At 59.6% G+C, this 17,936-nt stretch overlaps 1 protein-coding gene across 2 annotated transcripts; it reads right to left on the bottom strand.

The window, feature by feature from the left end:
• Positions 1-2,914: 2,914 nt before the first annotated feature.
• FHOD1 (formin homology 2 domain containing 1) lies at positions 2,915-17,809 on the bottom strand. 2 transcript variants are annotated; one of them, XM_042886066.1, is made up of 24 exons: positions 17,594-17,809; positions 12,517-12,623; positions 12,374-12,438; positions 11,635-11,702; positions 11,446-11,551; positions 11,265-11,359; positions 10,805-10,916; positions 10,463-10,557; positions 10,240-10,383; positions 9,942-10,165; positions 9,747-9,854; positions 9,474-9,497; positions 9,102-9,155; positions 8,351-8,514; positions 7,087-7,985; positions 6,713-6,865; positions 6,351-6,533; positions 6,022-6,141; positions 5,669-5,830; positions 5,401-5,591; positions 5,127-5,319; positions 3,923-4,079; positions 3,659-3,835; positions 2,915-3,273 (listed from the first exon to the last, which is right to left on the bottom strand). In XM_042886066.1, the coding sequence occupies exons 1-24, from the start codon at positions 17,762-17,764 to the stop codon at positions 3,191-3,193; spliced, it is 3,855 nt and encodes a 1,284-aa protein (XP_042742000.1). In that variant the 5' UTR covers positions 17,765-17,809; the 3' UTR covers positions 2,915-3,190. The 2 variants fall into 2 exon arrangements, with proteins under 2 accessions (XP_042742000.1, XP_042742001.1); XM_042886067.1 differs by lacking the exons at positions 9,102-9,155; positions 9,474-9,497 and having other exon boundaries at positions 17,594-17,808.
• Positions 17,810-17,936: the final 127 nt, after the last annotated feature.

The raw sequence follows: 17,936 nt of genomic DNA, 5'->3' as shown, positions 1-17,936 counted from the left end.
TGAGTGCACCCAGCGCTGCTCCAGAGGCGTGCCACGAGCAGCAGGTGCTGGGGCAAAGTCCTCCCCTTCCCACCTTTATGACTTGGCTTGATTGCTCTGCCAGGCTTTAATATTCCACCAGCCCTCTGTGCTCAGTGACCCTGCGACGGAGCATCGCTGCTCCATCTGCCAGGTTCTGCTTCCAGAAGCTTTGCTGTCGGATGGAGGATGCCTGCGCCGTCCTTCGCCGTAGAACCACGCGGTATGGATGCAACCCCCTTGGTCCCATCGGAAAAAACAGATTTCATCAGCTACAGGAGGCTTGGCGGGAGGGCAGTGGCCAACAAACAGGCTGGGGTGGTTTTTCTGGGGTGTGGTGGTGGTGGTGGGACCCGGTTGGGTTTGCAGCCTGGCTCTTCCCGGCCGGGGAATGTGGGGAATGCTGGCCAGGTAGAGGAGGAGGGATGTGCCCAACGCATCTCCCATCTTGGGATGTGGTTTGTGGGGTCCTTAGGGTCCTTCCCAGCAGCAAACTTCAAAGCAGCGTGCGTAGGAACCTCAATTTCACTAGGCTTGGAAGCACCTCACTAAAGAATGTTATTTTTCCAAGGGCAGAATAGTAATTTTTGACCAGTTCTCTCTCATTTGGCTGGATCAGAGATGGCTCTCTAGAAGAAATATGGCACTACTTGAGGTCTTCAGCTGCTTTCAGCACCCCAGGTTGCTTGGAGGCTCTCCTGCTTGGATGCCAAGTAGTGTTCTAAATGCATGCAGGGCTGAATCTGTGGGAGAAGGGGTCACCCAACCATCCGTAAGGTCCCTCCTTCTGTAATTTGATGATTTACCCACAAAGCAGCCCTTGTGCTCATTGCTGTTAGCTGAGCATCACCAAGCCTACCTGCTCTGACTCAGTCCATCCACCCGTTTGTCCGTCCGTCCATCCATCCAACCAGCTGTCCATCTGTCTGCCCATCCATCCCATTCGAACATCCACCGTTTATCCCTCCCTCCATCCATCCGTCCATTTGTCCATCCGTCTGTTCATCCCTTTGCCATCTATTTGTCCATCCATCCACCCATCCGTCTACCCACCCATCTGTCCACCCATCCTCCCAGCATCTCCTCCCTCCCCCATGCCATCTCTCTCACCACGGCTGCCCTCACTGGCTGCTCCTTTGCACACAATGCCTGCCCTTGTTCATCTCCCCGTTGCTCAACCCCTCGCTGTTAGGAAATGCTGCTGAGATCCTCATTACCTTTTGACCTACTTGACGCCCTCCGTGCCCATTTCGCTAATTGTGGCTCACCTCTGCGGGTTGGAAGTGGGGCTGGGTGGGTCACACCTGAACTCAGCACGGTCCCTATGGGGGATCCGTCTTCCTCCTGCTCCCCTTTGCCCTAGGCTGTTCCTACAGCTCGGTGGAGCCTCCCATGACGAACAGGTTTGGAGATAATTGTTCCCCTCCCTAATCTCATCTCTGGAAGATTCATCGCATTGTTTTCGGGCCGTTTGCAGGGGCTTGGGGCTGGGAGGGATGTGATTCACCCAGCACTGCTCCCACAGGTGCTTCATCCTGCCCAGGACATCCTCTCCTTTCGCCAGTCCCTCCCCAGGGAACACCTCCATGTCCATCCCCACCCAAGGGGAAGGATGCCCAGTGACATCCATGGCCAGGTTTCCCCTTCTCATCGGAAAATCCCAGGCTCTGACCTGTGAGGTTAGGCTGTGCAGCCCTTTACAGAACACATCTCCACTTCCAGCTGGAGTTACGGCTCTGGGAGAGGTTTCACCTTCTGGAAAGCTGCTTCCCAGTTGAAGCTCACGTTCCCACTCCCATCTCTCCTCTCCTGCTGGGCTTCCCACACTACAGTGTTGTGGGTCAGCAGGACTGAGCACCCCAAATGCACTGCCAAGAGCTGGGGGCCCCTTGTGGCTGCAAAGCATTGGTGATGCTCAGGGAGGGGTACCAGGTCCCCGCACCCCATCTCAGCCAACAGAGGGTGGAGAAGCCCTGCTCAGCATCCCCATCCCTATCTGGGCTCATCTCAGGAGCTCAGCCCTTTTCTCCATCCCATCAACCCATCGTCGCCTCCCACCTCCCTTCTCCATGGCATCTGCAGGACCTCACTCTTAGGGTGACGGAGCAAACCTGCCTTCCTCCCGGCCCCAGTGACACACTGCCTCCTCCACCCCAGCACTGGGACAGTGGGTCACGACACGGTGATCCATTTCCTGTCCTCCACCTCCATGCACCCGCCGTGCTGAGCTGAGCGTGTCACCACCCGGCCTTGCTCAAGAGGTGAGGACATATGGGATGTACGGGGACACATCCCTGTGCAGTGCCATGCACGTGGCCGCCGTGCCCCCTCGTGGCAGCATGACACGGGGACAGCGGGTGGCACAGAGCTTGGGGACGAGGAGAGGGGCTGGAGGTGCCACCGGTTGCACCCTATGGAGATGGGGATGGGAACTGGAGCACCCCACATGGCACTGCTGGTGGCACCCAGGCGTACCTGCGGCCCCACCACCCCCCCTCCACCCGCGTGGTGTTTTTGGCACAATCCGTGCGTGCCACAGCCAAGCCAAGCACTTCAGGCGCCTCTCAAGGGCAGCGCATGCCGGGGAGGCCTGGAAATATCCCCAAGGCCTGCAGAGCCAAAAAAACAGCTGTAATGAAAACACAGAGAGAGGGCAGCGGAGGCCTTCGGTGAGGACACGACTCCTGGGGGGGGAGGGGGGGGCATTGCATCCCGGTATGGAGACATCAGGCTGCCCCTGAGCCATGAGCCACGGGGATGGAGGTGGGGCAGAGGGATGCAGGAGTGCCGTGCCACCCTGGTACTTTGCTCCACGGGGACACCGGGCTGCCCGGGGATGCTGCAGGAAGCATCACCCCATGCCCCAGGAATGGGGACAAGGGACACCGCCAGCAGCACACGTCACATCACTTTATTGTCACAGCAGCCAGACCCAGCTCCCAGCGGGGGTCCGGGTCCAGCCCCTCTCCCCCCAGTACTGCTCCGACTCCCACTGCAGCACATGCTCCTCCATCCTTCATCCTCCATCCTCCACCTTGCATTCTCCATCCTGACCGCACAGAGCAGCTCTGGAGCATCGCTCCCATCATGCTCTGGAGCTGAAGGTGAGACCAAAGGTGCGGAGCGTGCCAAGCGTCCCTATGTCCTTCCCCATGGGATGCAGGTGGTCACATCACACCTCCATGCCCGGTGCCTGTCCCAAGCCCAGCGCCTGCACCAGCTCATCGCTCAGCCCGCTCTTCAGTGTCCGTCGCACTGTGGGGACAGGAGAGTGGCTGCTGGGTCACTGTGCACTGGGCTTTGTGGCCCTGGTGTGGGTATAAGGGGTCCTGGTGGCATGGGTGGGTGCCAGGGTTAGGGGTCTGGAGGGGTCAGGGAAAGGAGGCAAGGCATGGGGTGGCTTTGGGACAGAGATGGGGCATAGGGTGACGGGGACAGGGACACAGAGTTGGGATTGGGACACAAAAGTTGGGAAAGAGCATCTGAGCAGAGCTCCAGAGACAGGAAAGATCAGAGGGGCACAGAATGGGGACAGGGATGGAACAGAGCATGGGGATGCTGAGGACAGAACATGGGGATAGGGCACAGCGGCCAGGACACAGGGGCACAGGGTGTGGGGACAGTGGCACTGGGGACTCACAGGACTTCCTGTTGCCACGGGACCTCCTGCGCTCCCGGCTGGGGCAGGGACGGGGGTTGGCACTGTGCGTCACTGACTTCACCAGGCGGTCCATGATCTCATCTGAGGCGTCGTCGGGTGAGCTGGGGACATCCTCCTGGGCTGGGGAGCCCTGGCTGGGGCTGGAGAGCCCCGTCACTGCATGGGAACATGAGGATGCTGGCATCAACTGGGCGCTCCCTGGGGCCACCCCACTCTGCCACCCCATCTCCGATGTGCTCCTACCGCGGCCACCCCGACTGCGGCGGGCAGGGACATCCGTGGGCGAGCTCAGGATGCTCTTCATGCTCTCGTGGCCCACCTCTGCCTGCTCCTGCTGTGCGGGGCTGGTTGACACCACGGCGGGTGGCGATGCCTCGGTGATGCCAGAGAACTTCTCGGTCTGCAGCAGGACAAGAAGCAGGCATTGGGGACACAGCTCAGAATCACGCGATCATTAATGTTGGAAGTCCAAGATCAAGTCCAATCATCAGCCCATCGCCACCATGACCACTCACAGAATCATAGGATTGTAAAATCACAGAATGGCCAGGGTTGGAAGGGACCTCAAGGATCATGAAGCTCCCCCGCCACAGGCAGGGCCACCAACCTCTCCATTTAATGCTACACCAGGCTGCCCAGGGCCCCATCCAATCTGGCCTTGAACACCTCCAGGGGTGGACGGGGCATCCACAGCCTCTCTGGGCAGCTGTTCCAGCACCTCACCACTCTCATAGTACAGAACTTCCCCCTGACATCCAACCTCAATCTTCCCTCCCTCAACTTCAAACCATTTCCCTTTGTCCTGCTGTTATCTGCCCTTTCAAAAAGTTGACTCCCTCCTGTCTGTAGGCTCCCTTTAGGTACTGAAGGCTGCAATGAGGTCACCTACTGCTTTCTCTTTTCCATGCTGAACAAGCCCAGCTCCCTCAGCCTGTCTTTGTACAGGAGGTGCTCCAGCCCCCTGATAATCTTTTTGCCCTCCTCTGGACCCTCTCCAACAGCTCTCCGCCCTTCTTGTAGTGGGGGCTCCAGACCTGCACACAGTGCTGCAGATGGGGCCTCACAAGAGCAGAGTAGAGAGGGATGATCACCTCCCTGCCCTGCTGGCCACCTCTCTGCTGATGGAGCCCAGGATTCCATTTGCTTTCTGAGCTGAATCACTCATCATTAAGCTTGGAAAAGACCTCTCAGATCCTCAAGCCCAACCCCAGCCCACCTGCACCGTGCCAACTGCCCTCATCCCTCTGTGCCACATCCCCACAGCTCTGGGACACCTCCAGGTGTGATGACTCCCCCACCTCTTGGGCAGCCGTGCCACTGCCTCACCGTTCTGTTAGAGAAGGAATCGTTCCTAATATCCCATCTGAACGCCCCTTGGCACAACGTGAGGCCACTCCCTCTCATTCTATCAGCACAGGGCACAGTGGTGGGATGCTCAGCCCCATACCTCTGTGATGAGCCGGCCGCGCGTCTTGTTGCGCTCACGATGGGCCGCACGCTTCTTCTGCTGCTGCAGGACTCGCTCCCGGCACGTGCGGTACTCCAGGGCAAACTCCCGCAGCAGCTTGCAGATGGGCATCACCTTCACATCCCGCACAACGCTCGCCGGGTACCCCAGGTAGAGCAGGAAGGAGTGGAACCTGCAGGGACACCCATCAAGGCACGGCCATCCCCCCACAGGTTGGCTTTGGGGCCGGTGATGCGCCGGGGTTGGGACCCACCTGTTGAGGACACGCCGGTGCACCACCTTCAAGACGACGATGCGCTGGGTGCTGTCCTTGAGGAAGTCGGTCAGCTTGCTCTTCAGCACCGGCTTGGCCTCGTGCTTGGCAATCACCTTCAGGTTGTCCCAGGACGCCCGGCAGCGCCGCTCCAGCTGCACCAGGCTGTTGGCCAACTCATCAAAGTCAACCTAGGGGGAGTGGGAGATTTTGTCCATTGGTGCTGGTGGTGGTGAGGTGAAGGCGTAGGGCCTGGGCTTGGTCTCACCTTGGCAGAGCGAGTGATGGAGGCGATCTCTGAGTAGAGGTCCGTGGTTTCTGGGAACTTCTCCACCACCATCTGGCAGAGGTGGTGGAGCAGGGACTGCCGGTGCACCGTGTCCTTCACCTCCGACACCTTCTCCAGATAGCCCAGCTCAAAGCCTCTGCTCTGAAACCCCAATGCTCAGTGGGGCCTCTCCATCTTGCCACCTTCCCGCTGAGTGACCACCTTCCCCAAGAAGACCATCACCAGCACCCACACCACCTCCCGAGATTCTTGTGGTCTTGGGCACGCATATGCCATGGTTGGTCTTCTCCATGCAGCACCCAAGCTGCATCCCCCAGCACCCCATTCCTCACCTGGGAGCCATTCAGGAAGTTGCCCATGGCCAACAGCGTGGCCAGGATGCACTTGAAGGTGTGATTTTTGGCCAGCTGCTCCATGCCCACTTTCAGATCAAACAGCGGCTCTGCGATTTCCTGGATGGGGGACAGGTGCAGGTGAGATCCCTTGGAAGTCACCTCCTTTGGGGGGATGTTCAACCAGGAACATCCTGGTGTCCTCAACCATGGGCACAAGCAGCCCATGCTTGCCTTGGGGCTCTGCAGCCCCATGTTTGGATGCCACTTTCCCCACAGCTCATCCCAAGGGCACCGCTGAGGGGAAGATGAGGTATGTGGCCTCATACCTGCTCTAGGCTCTCATAGTCCAGCTTGAAGGCCCAGAGCTGGAGCCTGGCCGTCAGGTCGCTGATGGAGGACAATGAAAGCAGGAACTGCTCCGCAGAGCCCAACGGCACATCAGGATTGGCCAGCTGGGCCTCCTGGATCCTCTGCTTCTCCTCCTCGGTTGGGACCATGGTCAGGATTTTCTAAGGCGGGCAGAAAACCACATCAGATACCAGCAACGTCACTGTTCCTCCAGGATGGTGGGAGATGGGACACGTCACATCAGGGCCACCTACAGCATGGGCACCATGGCACAGAGACCTCCTGACCAGGGGAAATGACCCACGCAGGGACCCTGGTGGGCCGGTTCTCCAGTGCTCACCTCAATCCCTTCCTTATTGACTGCAAACTCATCAAAGTTGAGCACGGCTGTCTTGATGATGTGCACAGGTGGCAGCACGGTGAGGCCAATGTTGATGGCATTGCTCCTCTTGGGATCCAGCACCACCACCACTTTCTTTCCATCAGTAACTTTCTGCAAAGGTAACAGGGAGCAGGCTGGCAGCCAGGCAGAGGGCTCACCTTTGTGAAACACCATGGGATGTGAGGGTGAACCACACACACCCATGTGTTGATCATCATCACCCCCTCCCCCATCCTCCCCACTGAGCCTCAAGGCTCTAGCTACCCATCCTCAAGACAGCATGGGGTGACATTGAGACCACAACACCCCCAAAAACTCTGGCCTGCTGGTACCTTGGAAGCTGGCATCTCTTTTGCACGGGACTCAAAGAGATGCTCCAGTTTGGCAGCGTTGACCTCAACGTTTTGCAAGGATGCCCACAGTGTCGCCTGCCCAAATCTTCCTGACCCAACAGTGCCATCCAGCTGCTTCAGCTCCTTCCAAAAGAGCTTCACTGTCCTCTTCTTCTTGGCTTGGGAAGGACCATCAGCGGCTGAGGGGCCTAAGAAACCAGGGGGAGGTGGGCAGCCAGGGACCATGGGTGGTGGAGGTGGAGGTGGTGGGCAGCCAGGAGCCATGGGCGGTGGAGGTGGAGGTGGTGGGCAACCAGGAGCCATGGGTGGTGGAGGTGGAGGTGGTGGGCAGCCAGGGACCATTGGAGGAGGAGGGGGAGCCATGAGAACTCCAGCACTCGCTGCCTCGATGCTGGCAGGAAGGAAGGAGCCATTGGCAATGGGCCCTGAGTCCAAGACGTCCAAGTCCTCCTCCTCCCCCAGGTCAGTGAAGTCCAAGTCCTTGATTTTCAGTTGCACGGGGCCAGCCTCCAGGCGCTCCCATGACAACTCCACGTCGTTCTTGACGGGCATCATGACGGTGCTCTCCAGCTTCTGCGTGTGGCTCTCGGCATCGATGCTGGATGCAGCACGTGCCAGCTTGGCGTGGGCGCTAGCCACCAGCCCACCGTGGGGCCGGCCATTCTCTTGTTCCTGACCACCAGGTCCCTCGGCACAGCTGGACCCCGTGTCCGTATCCAGCTCTCCTTGGTGTGGGGACAACGATGGCTCCTTGGGGAAGACCTTCTGCCTCCCTGGCTCTGAGGAGCCCTTGGCATAGAGCATGTCCAGCATGAACTTGGTATCAGAGGAGATGGTGCTGCAAGTGTCGGAGACGTCCTGCCGGCCTGCGTGGGATCCTGTGGAGAGAGAGAGCCCATCTGTTGGAGAAGGTGCTGCTGGGCTGCACGTAGGGCTAGGAGCCCATTCCTTGTGGGTGCTGGATGGCCAGAGAAGGTTGCCAAGAGAAGTTGTGGGCATCCCATCCCTGGCCAGGCCAGGCTTGAATGGGGTCCTGGGCAGCCTGACCTGGTGGGGGACACCCTGCCCACAGCAGGCATTGGAACAGGATGATCTTTGAAGGTCCCCTCCAACCTGAGCTGTTCAATGGCACCAGTACCACCACAGCACCCAGTACCATGGGGTGGGCTGGGGCCAGAGGGGCTCCTAATGCCCACGTGGGTCTCCTAGTAGGGACATACTCCCAACCCAGCCCTGCACATACTCATGTGGCGTGGTTCTGTGCCGGAATCAGGGTTGCTGCTGTCCCCATCCCAAGCAATGGGATGCTCCAGTGATGCAACATCGCTGAGGATGTTGATCCGTCCCTTGGCCATGGCAGACATCTTCTCCTTCTGGGCAGCAGCCAGGTTCTCCAAGAAGCGAGCTCTGCGAGATAGGGACAGCTATTGTCTGGGAGCATGGTGAGGATGGGGATGGACAAACCACACCATACAGCACCACACAACGAGCCCTGCATGGGGCCAATCCCACAACAAAATCTTTGGCATGAGCCACACCGCAACAGGATCCACCCATGGCCCCAGCCACCTCCAAGCACCTCAAAAAGGTGGGTAAGGGCACCATGGCTTGGGAACAGCAAGACAAGGATGTAATGGCCCAGTGGGAGGCAAGGGAAGCATGGGGACAGAATTGTTGAGGCCAGCATGGACCTCTGGAGGTCACCTGGTGCCACCCCGGTCCAGCAGGGCCACCCTGAGCTGTGCCCAACACCATGTCCAGGCAGCTTCTGAGCATCCCCAAGGATGGAGACTCCACCACCTCCCTCCACCACCTCTGCCACTTGGTCCCAAGCCGATATCCACCACAACAAGCAGCAAGAACAAGCTCCCAGGAGGGCACCGAGTGTTGGAGCTGGGACTCGTGGCACCCTCCTGCTCCTCCTGCCCTGCACAGCTGGGAGCATCCAGCCTGAGGAAGCGCATGCCTGGAGACACACGCATGCCTCTACTTACTCAAACCTCTTCAGAATAGGTTTGTCCCCATGCAAGGAGGGGGCATCCTCCCGCCTGAGGGAAAATAGGGGTTAGCCCCTGCTAATGGAGATCTCTTGTCTCCCACCCCCCTCCCGATGGTGTGGCATGAGGACCCACAGCAAGAACTGCTCGTGCATATTGCTGGTGACACTGGGAGCACTGTCCCTGTCATCAGAGCCACCCGACCTGCCACCAGGATGCTGCAGGCTGGAGATGGCATGGAAGCCACATGTGCCACCCCAAGTGGAACAGCTGTGGTACGGAGATCCTGGCCACCCAGACAGGGTGCAAGCAGAGGAAATGAAGGGCTGGGAACAGCAAGCAGGTGTCACGCAGAGCCTGGGCACTTACCAGACAGCAGCAGGTTGGTGCAGCCTGCAAAAGGAAAAGATAGAAAGAGTGGGCAGAGGAGAGAATCAGCGTGGGCAGAGAGGAGGAGTGAGGGGGAAGAGATGGAGCTGGAGCAGAGGTGTGTGCACCCCAGTGAGGCTAAGGATGCTGTGAAGGCCCTGCACTTGAATCATCTCACACTGCCCTCTCCTGTCCTGTGAACCTCACCAGCCCCAGCGCGCCCTGGGGACAGAGGGGACGTGGTGGTGGGACCCCCAGGGCACCATCCCTTACTTGTAGATGCTCCTCTCCCCCATGCTGGGGGGCTCCTTCTCAGCTGGGGGGCTGGACAGGCTGAGCCGCAGGCTGGACGCGCTGCTGAAGACACTCTTGGGGCAGGGCCTGGAGAAAGAGGAGATGCAGACAGAGCACAGTGCCATGGAGGACTTCCCAATGTCACACTGCAGCATCCCCGCATCCCACACTTACTCCACTGGGATGCTCAGCTCAGGGCTGTCCTCAACAGGGGGCTCCTTCGCAGTACTGAGGGTCTCATTTGATGGGGATCCGGGACTCTCTGAGCTCTGCAGAGGGTCGAGCTCAGCACTGCCCCCCTGTGCCCTCCACCCCCGCCGCCCCTCGTCTGTCTTCCTGCGCTCCTTGCGCCCGCCTGCTGGCGGCTCCTCCACGCCGTCCTCCAGCCGCAGTGCGCTCTGCAGTGGGATGGGGACGTGCTGTGAACCCCGGAGATGCATCACACTGCCGTCACCCTGGGTGCCCCACTCACTTCATAGAGGACAAATTGCTGCTTCAGGTCGAGGTCAGTGCCCTTGCTGCTTAAATACTGCTGCACGATCCTCTCCATGCCCTGCTGCTCCAGGCAGTCGGTCACGTCGTAGAAGGAATCTTGGTCTGGGAGGGCAGCCAGCGTCTGGGTGGTGGCAAAGGGACGGGGCTGGCACCGGGGACACGGGGAGGAGGTGGCCCTGTGGCACAGCCCTGGTGCTCACCTTGTTGATCAGTGTCATGGCGAACACCAGCAGCTCCGTGTCAGCCCCATTGCGCTGCTCAAGGATGGCCATCAGGTTGGACCATGGGCACGTACCTGGGACAAGCAACGTGTGTAGGTAGCACCAAGGCACTGGGTTTGGGATACGGAGCACTGCATCCTGAGCATCTCACCCCCTCCTCATCCCCACTGGAGGGCTCTTGGCGGTCTCCCGTTGGCCATGGCTGGCACGTGCCATAGCTGTCACACTCCGTGGCTGCCATGGGGCATGGACAACCCACGTCTTCTGCACCCAACCATCCCCAAGATAAGATCCATGGTTGGGGGCTGGGGCTGCACCCACCTCTCGCCTGATCCACGGCATTGACGGCGCGGATGAGGAGCAGGGCGTTGGGCTCTGTGTACTCCACAAAGACCAGCAGCAGCTTCAGGGCCATCTTCACCACCAGGCGAAACTGGGACAAAGGACAGTGGCTGTGGCTGGGCACTGGCAGTACAGGGGGCTGCACCCGCTCTCCAGGGCTTGGCTTCACTGATGGCTTTGGTGAAGGGTGCTGTGGGCTCAGGGTCCTACAGCTGGCATCCTGGTGGCCAATGGGTGCTGGTACCCAAAGTTGGGCCCTCTCTTACATTCCACCTCTGTGCCCAGGTCACATAAAGGGGCCATGGGGACTCTTGATGACATTGAAGAGCAGCACCCAATGAGCCCAAGGCACTGAGCCCATCCTGAAGGCAAGGCACGGTGTGAACCCCCAAGGGACAGCACATGGGCACAGTCACAGTCAGGGGTGACGGCAGCTTACCAGGCTTCCTGACAGCGTGTACAGCCACTGGATGGTCTCGTTGTGGTTGATGACACCCTGCATCCCATCCACGAAGAGCATGATCTGGCTCAAGGCTGCAAGGCAGGGGCAAGGGGTGGTGGCATCAGGCACGCTCCATCAGCGGTGCCACTGAGTGGGGGGGGACACGCCATGTACCCACCACGGAGGATGTAGTTCTGGTAGTTCTGGTCCGCCTCTGCCCCCACGTTAATCAGGCACGTCAGCCCATCCAGGTTCACAAACTCTGGCACCAGGTCCTTGTCCTCCTGTGAGCAAAGCCCAGTGATGTCCCCACGCAGGTGCTGGGGGGACGTGGGCACCTCCAGAGCGGGGACACGGAGCCACCTACCTGGAAGAGCTGCTTGAGGGAGAAGAGGGAGCGCCGCAGCTCCGGGCCCTGTGAGTTGTACAGCTTCTCTGCAAGCAAAGGCATGAGAACGGGCTGCTGGGCACAGCGGCACACGGGGACACGGCGCAGTGGTGGGTGTGGGACACACATCGGGGCGGGAGCAGCAGCAGCTCCACCACCACCGTTTCTTCCAGTGTTGCCACTTCCCTATTTTCTTTTCTTTCTATTTTTGCTGCCCGGCAATGACACAAATATCTGGTTTTCTGCGCTGAACCGAAACAGGAACCCGGGCAGGAGGCACAGCCCCGGGGCTGAGCTACCCACAGGAACCCCATCTGCCCTTCGTCCCCATCCCACGGCTGGCAGCCTTCAAAGGAGGCACGCAGCTCACCAAACCCATTTGTCTATTTTTTACTGTTTTCCTATGTATTTCGGCCAGGCCAACCAGTGCTCTGCCAAACCTTCCCGGAGCCGCTGGGATGGAGCATTCCAGAGCCTGGGAACCGCGCATGGGGAGCGCGACCCTGACCCCATTGCTGGTCCTTTCCTTCCCAGCACTGCTGGCTTTTCCCCTCGTTCCAGATGGGAAGCCTCAGCGCGTCCGAGCGCTCGTCCTCACGTGGGCCATTTGTTTGCATTCACCAGGGCTATGTTTAGAACTCGCTCAGATGACCCCAAATCCCCGCAGCGTGCGATGGATTCCTGGCCCCGGCGGTGAGCAGACCCCCCCCCAGCTCACCGATGATGGCGTGGACACGGACGGACAGCTGCGTGCGCAGGATCAGCGTTGGCCGCCGGCCCTTCCTAGGGCAAAGGGATACGGGCTGAGCGCTGGCACAGGGGCACCATCCCCACGTGCCCAGTGCCCCCCGCGTGCCTCACCTGACCTCCTCGTAGAAAGCCTCCAGGTCATCCTTCTGCTCCAGCAGCGACAGCTCCAGGTCCAGGTAGTGGCCAGATGGGGAAACCTGCAGCGTGCAGTCCTCCAGCTGGGGACACACAGCTGGGTGAGATGGGGGCCACCTGCCCAGCCCAGGTCCCCAACAGGGGGTGGCAGCAGTGTCCTTCCTGGCTGACGGAGGAGGCAGCTCCACCCTCCCCTACCATAAACCCATTTCCCCAGGCCGCTCCCACTGGATCGCAGGTGCCACCACGTCCTTCAGGAACTCCACCCCTGCACAGAGACCAGCACTGAGCTGCTGGAGAAATGGGGAATCCCACACCAGGGAAACACACAGCAAGGCTGGCCCCATGCCTTGGTAGCCCAAGGCCTTGGTGAGCACATGCTTTGATGGTCACATGCTTTTGGTGCTCCCATGCCTTGGTGTCCCCACGCTTTGTTGGCCCCCTGCCTTGGTGGCCCCATACCTTGGTTGTCCCATTCCTTGGTAGCCCCATGCCTTGGTGGCTCCATGCTTTGGTAGACTCAAGCCTTGGTGGCCATAAGCTTTGGTGGTCCCACACCTTAGCAGTCCCATGCCTTGGTGGCCCTATGCTTTGTTGACCCCAGGCCTTGTTGATCCCAAGCTTTGGTGGCCTCAAGCTTTAGTGGCCCCATGCCTTGGCAGTCCATGCATTGGCAGGTCCATGCCTTCGTGGCCCCAGGCCATCAACTGTCCCTCGGTGAGACCCAGCCTGGTGGCAGTGGCTGTCCCCTTCAGGGCAGGATCCCTGCACATGGTGAGCCCCACACGGGCGTCCCAATGTGTGGGCTGCACTGACTCAGCCCCATGACTCAGCCCCAGGTCCACACCCAGCCACGCAGTGGGAGGGGAAGGGCCAAAGGCAGCCCTGGTGCTACAGCATCTGCTCCCATCCTACAGCATCCACGTGTGCCTTCCCACGTCTCTCCCTGCAGCAGGGATAAACCCCCTTTACTTTTACTAACCCCCCAAAAAAACTCCAAACACAGCACGTGATGCATCCAGGGAGGAGACGTGGGAATCATCAGCAAAACCCCACTTTCAACCCCAAATCACTCCAGGGGTCAGGAGGTGAGTCCCCACCGTTCCAAAAGTCTGGGGAAGCCCCAGGGCAGCCCCATGCAGCACCACCAGGGATCCATCCCCTGCATCTCCCTGTGCTCGGTGTCCCAAGCAAGACTTTGCATATGTGACATCATCACCAAACCCAGAGGGCAAAAAGAAATGAGCCCAAACCATGGTGTGTGCATGGAGTGACGCCTCGCCGTCTGACTCAGCCTGTAGATAAGCAGCAATTTGGCAGGGCAGTGCTGCTGGGCTGGAGTCCATCACCATGCTGTCAGCATTCTCACCTCACTTCTTGCTGCCCCCAGCCATGGCTACATGCACCAAACACTGCTGAGGGCTGGGGGAAGGTTTCCACTCCTGCCCATGTGTCCTTCCAGGATGCACCAAAATGCAGCTTCCGTGCAGCTCCAGAGGGAAGAAATGGCCCCTGCTGTGAGCTGGGGATGACAGCTGGCTGCTGTCAGGGATGGTGACACAGCCCAGCTGTGTAAGCCTGGCTGTGCTCCCCACAAGGGGATGCTCAGGTGAGTGGGATGTGCCTACCCTGGCCAATGTCATCCCCCGGGGAAAGGGACAAGGGACACAGCGTGGCACAGCAGGGGTGCATTGCCATGCTGGGCATCGTTGCTCCTTGGACAAGATTGGGTTGTGCTGATGGGGACAGCACTGTGAGGCCATGTGGCAGTGGCTGTGTCCCTGCTCCCAGCTTTGATTTGTTTGCCTCCAGCATGGGAAAGTGTTACAGAGTGGTGTGGGATCACAGCGAACCCAGGGAGGGGAAAGAGAGGAGAGCATCCATCCCACACTCACGCCTCTCAAAGCAGTGCAGTGCCCTCTGGCTACTGGTTTTGGGGACTTTTTGGGACTTATCCCGAGGGGACAAGGACCATGCACAGGAGCATGGCTCCAGCCAGGTGGGAACACACAGCACCATGAGCTTCAATGCTCAGAGATGATACACGTAGCAAATGATGGCTCATGGATGCACCCAGAGCAGGACTGCCCTCTCCAAGCCACTTAATGGAGATGTCTCCATGGGGCAGCAATGGAGATACCACTAACCTGTAAGATGATGGAGCCACAAGCACATCTGGAGGTCTCCAGAGCCAAGACAGACAGACACATCCAAACCGACCCCACCATCCAAGCAACAACGAGCTGAGTGCCCTATCTTGGCACAGCCCTGCACAGCATCCTTCCTATCTGCCGGTGCCGGAAGCATCCCTTCTTCCCCCATCTCCAACACTTGCTATTTTTTTGGCAACCACACTTTCCCAACTTTGCTGAGCTGCAGAACCCTCCAGGCATATTGATATCTTTCAGCATATTTAAAGAAACACTTTGGTGACAGCGTGGGACGTGGGGATGGTCCTCACCTCCTCGGGATGGAGGCGATGGAGACCCAGCAGCCAAACCCAAGAAACCCAAAGAAGAGAAACTTTTGGAGAAACCCAAAGGAGCTTTAAAACTCAGCTGCAGGCTTCTCCTGGGGCAGAGCCAGAGCAACGCCCGGACTGCAAACCAGAGAGTGCAGTGCCACAGGACTCCCAGCATGGCTTACAGGGAGGAGATGGGGGATTTACTGAAGCTCATTTATCTCTGTTATGTTCTGCAGTCGAGGCTCGATCTTGAAGCCACAAAGCTCAGGGTGGATTTTATGCAGTGTGAAGTAGGCTCATAGCTCACAGCATCCATAACTCAGCATTGCTCTGCACCCTACACCATGGCGACAGACACCTTTGCGAGCCAACAAACCTCTTGTGCAAGCCAACCCAGCACAGCTCACTTCTGAAATACACACTACTGTGCCTGCAGCCTCTCCCCCCTCCTCATCTCACACCCTGAGGCACAAGGACTGGGCAGTGGGAGCCACTTTGGGACACTGGGCTGGTAGAGGTGTTTGTTACCGGGCGCTGCCCCGTACCCTTTCCTGCTGACAGATGGTAGCAGATGGATGGGACAGTGCCCACAGTGGGGAAAAAAAGGAAAGGAAGGCAGGAGGGCCCTGGAGGGCACACAGCACACACGGCCCAGAGTTGCTCACACGCCGCCCTCTCCATCCAGCCCTGAGTTCCCCATGGCTCAATGGCCCCAAAACCACCACAGTCAAGGATTTGGGGCACGTGGGGGCCCCAACCCCATCAGAAGCAAGGACTTTGGGCAAGTGAAAGCCCCAAACCCATCGCCAACACAGGTTTTGCTCTTCTGCAGGTTTCCAGAGGAGGGGGCAGTTTGGTTTTGTTTGGAAAATCCCCACACTGACAGTGCTGGGGCAGGGTGCAGGGCATGCAGAGGGACATCCAGGGACAGCGGTGGCACGGAGACGGCCTCGCCACCGCCCTCTGCAATTCAGGTAGTTTACAATGGGATTTCCTCTGCAGCGGTCACGTGCTTTTGTAGCAAACACAGATTTTGAAGCAAAACACTCACAGGGGTTGAAAGCAAGCCTGCACCCAGAGGGAGCATCACTCAGTGGGGCCCTGCATGACTTGCTGGAAGCTCGGATGCGATAGCATCATCCCGGACCAGAACAATGAGGCTGCGGAAAGCGGGCCGGGAAGGTATTTCAGGCACAAACGGCTTCCGGAAAGCATGAAAAAGCCATCAGCTGCACGGAGAGGAAGCGAGGGGCCTGTGGGCAGGGAGAGTAAATCCTGCACGGCTCCATTCTGGGGGATTTGGGGCACCCAGGGTGGGAGGATGCTGCTGAGCGAAGCGGGACGAGCGCAGCGTCCAGGGCTGAGGTTTATAGGGGAAAAAATTAATAATGACTGTTCATTTCCTAATTATAGCACGGTGAGTAATGGGGCTGTGAGAGGCACCTGGCAGCGTGGGCACTGCGTGGGGAGGGGGGTTGGCTCCAGCTCCACAATGTCCCTGTCCCCATGGTGGCACCCCGGGCCGCCGATCCCGTTACAGCTCCGGGGTGGGGAGGACGCATGCCTGAAATTTGAGTTTGCCCCATTCGTCATGTCTGGAGCTGCGTGTTCCCAAACAAACTGCATTTAGTCAGCAGCCAAAAATCCCATGACGGGGACACCATGAGAGGCTGCTGCTCTGCCTCATGAAAAAATGAAAGTGGGGACGAACGGAGCTCGTTTGCCCAGGGGAAGGTCTCGCAGCAACCCTCTTTCCATTGCCTCGCCCCCAGCTTTGCGCATTGGTGCCATGGAGATGCGCAGCCATGGCTGAAGTGTCCCAGGCCCGTGGAAGAAAGGGGAGGAAGGGGAGAAAACCCCCCCACCCCCCAACAGGAAGGGACGGGAAAGAGCACTCCGATGGCAACCCACCAACAGGGGATCCCCAGGCAGGAAGGAAGTGGGGATAGGAGGCTCCAGCCTGGGTTGGGACGCCAGCAGTGCTTCAGACCCCCGGTTCTGTGCCTCCTTCCCTCCCCACTTCCCAGAGGAAGTTGCTCAGTGCAAGATTTTCTGCGGGGCTTTCCTTCCAGCCCATGCAAACGCTGAGTAGGACAAGGGGCAGGCAGCCCCGCAGCCCCGTGCACGGCCAGGCGGCTGAATCCCACGCTCGGGCCGTGCTGGGGGCTCACCGCGCTCCACCGCAGTGTGCCGTGGGATGCCGACACAGAGCCCCAAGCCATTGCAGTCGGATGGGAACCGGCCTGAAAAGGCAAAGCCACTTCCTCTGCGACTCCGGGCGGGTTGGCATCAGGCGGAACGAAGGCAGACCCCGCGGCTCTCGGGGACACGCGGTGACACTGCCCACGCTCCGGTCACCGCGGCAGCAGCAGTGTCCCCATGGCAGCGCATGGCTACAGCCACACAGCCACGTCCTTCCGACGTGGGGGTGTGGATACGGCTGTGCCCGCTCTCTGCAGAGAGTTTTCCGAGCCCTCCACCGCTCCTCTATCCCCAAGCAGCAACCGCGCAGCCCCACGGGACCCCAGCCCCACAGCCACGCTCGGGATGCTCAGCGCGCCCTCCCCACCTCCCGTCCCCCTTATTTACCGGCAGCGGCGCTCCCAGCAGCCGGTGCACCGCGGGCAGCTGAGCTCCCAGGGCCAGCGCTTCCTCCACGGCGTAAACAGGCGCACGTCGGGGCTCCGGGAAACTGCCGCAACCGAAGGGATCGGAGTCTTCCAGGTATTGCACCCGGCACGGGACCGCAGTCTCCGCCATGGTGGCACCGCCACGGCCGCCGCCGCACAGCGTCCGGTGCTCCGGGGGTGGCACAGGGACGGCCCCCCGGCACCGCCCCGGCACTGCGCCGGCACCGCCCCGCGCTCGGGCGCCCTCCGCGGGTGTAAGCAGGGCCTTGCTCGGGAAGCTCCAAAAGGTTAAAAGGGGGCGG

This window comes from Lagopus leucura, unplaced genomic scaffold (genome assembly GCF_019238085.1).
Source record: "Lagopus leucura isolate 7727_CA_CO unplaced genomic scaffold, USGS_WTPT01 Super-Scaffold_100054, whole genome shotgun sequence".
NCBI lineage: Eukaryota > Metazoa > Chordata > Aves > Galliformes > Phasianidae > Lagopus > Lagopus leucura.
Note: the sequence above shows the minus strand (reverse complement) of the source record. Positions and strands in the feature narration are given on the sequence as shown.

What these genes read in the sequence shown, in the direction of transcription:
- FHOD1 (XM_042886066.1), bottom strand. Translation starts at nt 17,764, where the DNA reads ATGGCGGAGACTGCGGTCCCGTGCCGGGTGCAATACCTGGAAGACTCC. An exon ending in CCTATTCTGAAGAGGTTTGA is followed by an intron (nt 8,515 to 9,101) that starts GTAAGTAGAGGC and finishes CCTATCTCGCAG; the next exon opens with AGCTCGCTTCTTGGAGAACC. An exon ending in CACAGAACCACGCCACATGA is followed by an intron (nt 7,986 to 8,350) that starts GTATGTGCAGGG and finishes CTCTCTCCACAG; the next exon opens with GATCCCACGCAGGCCGGCAG.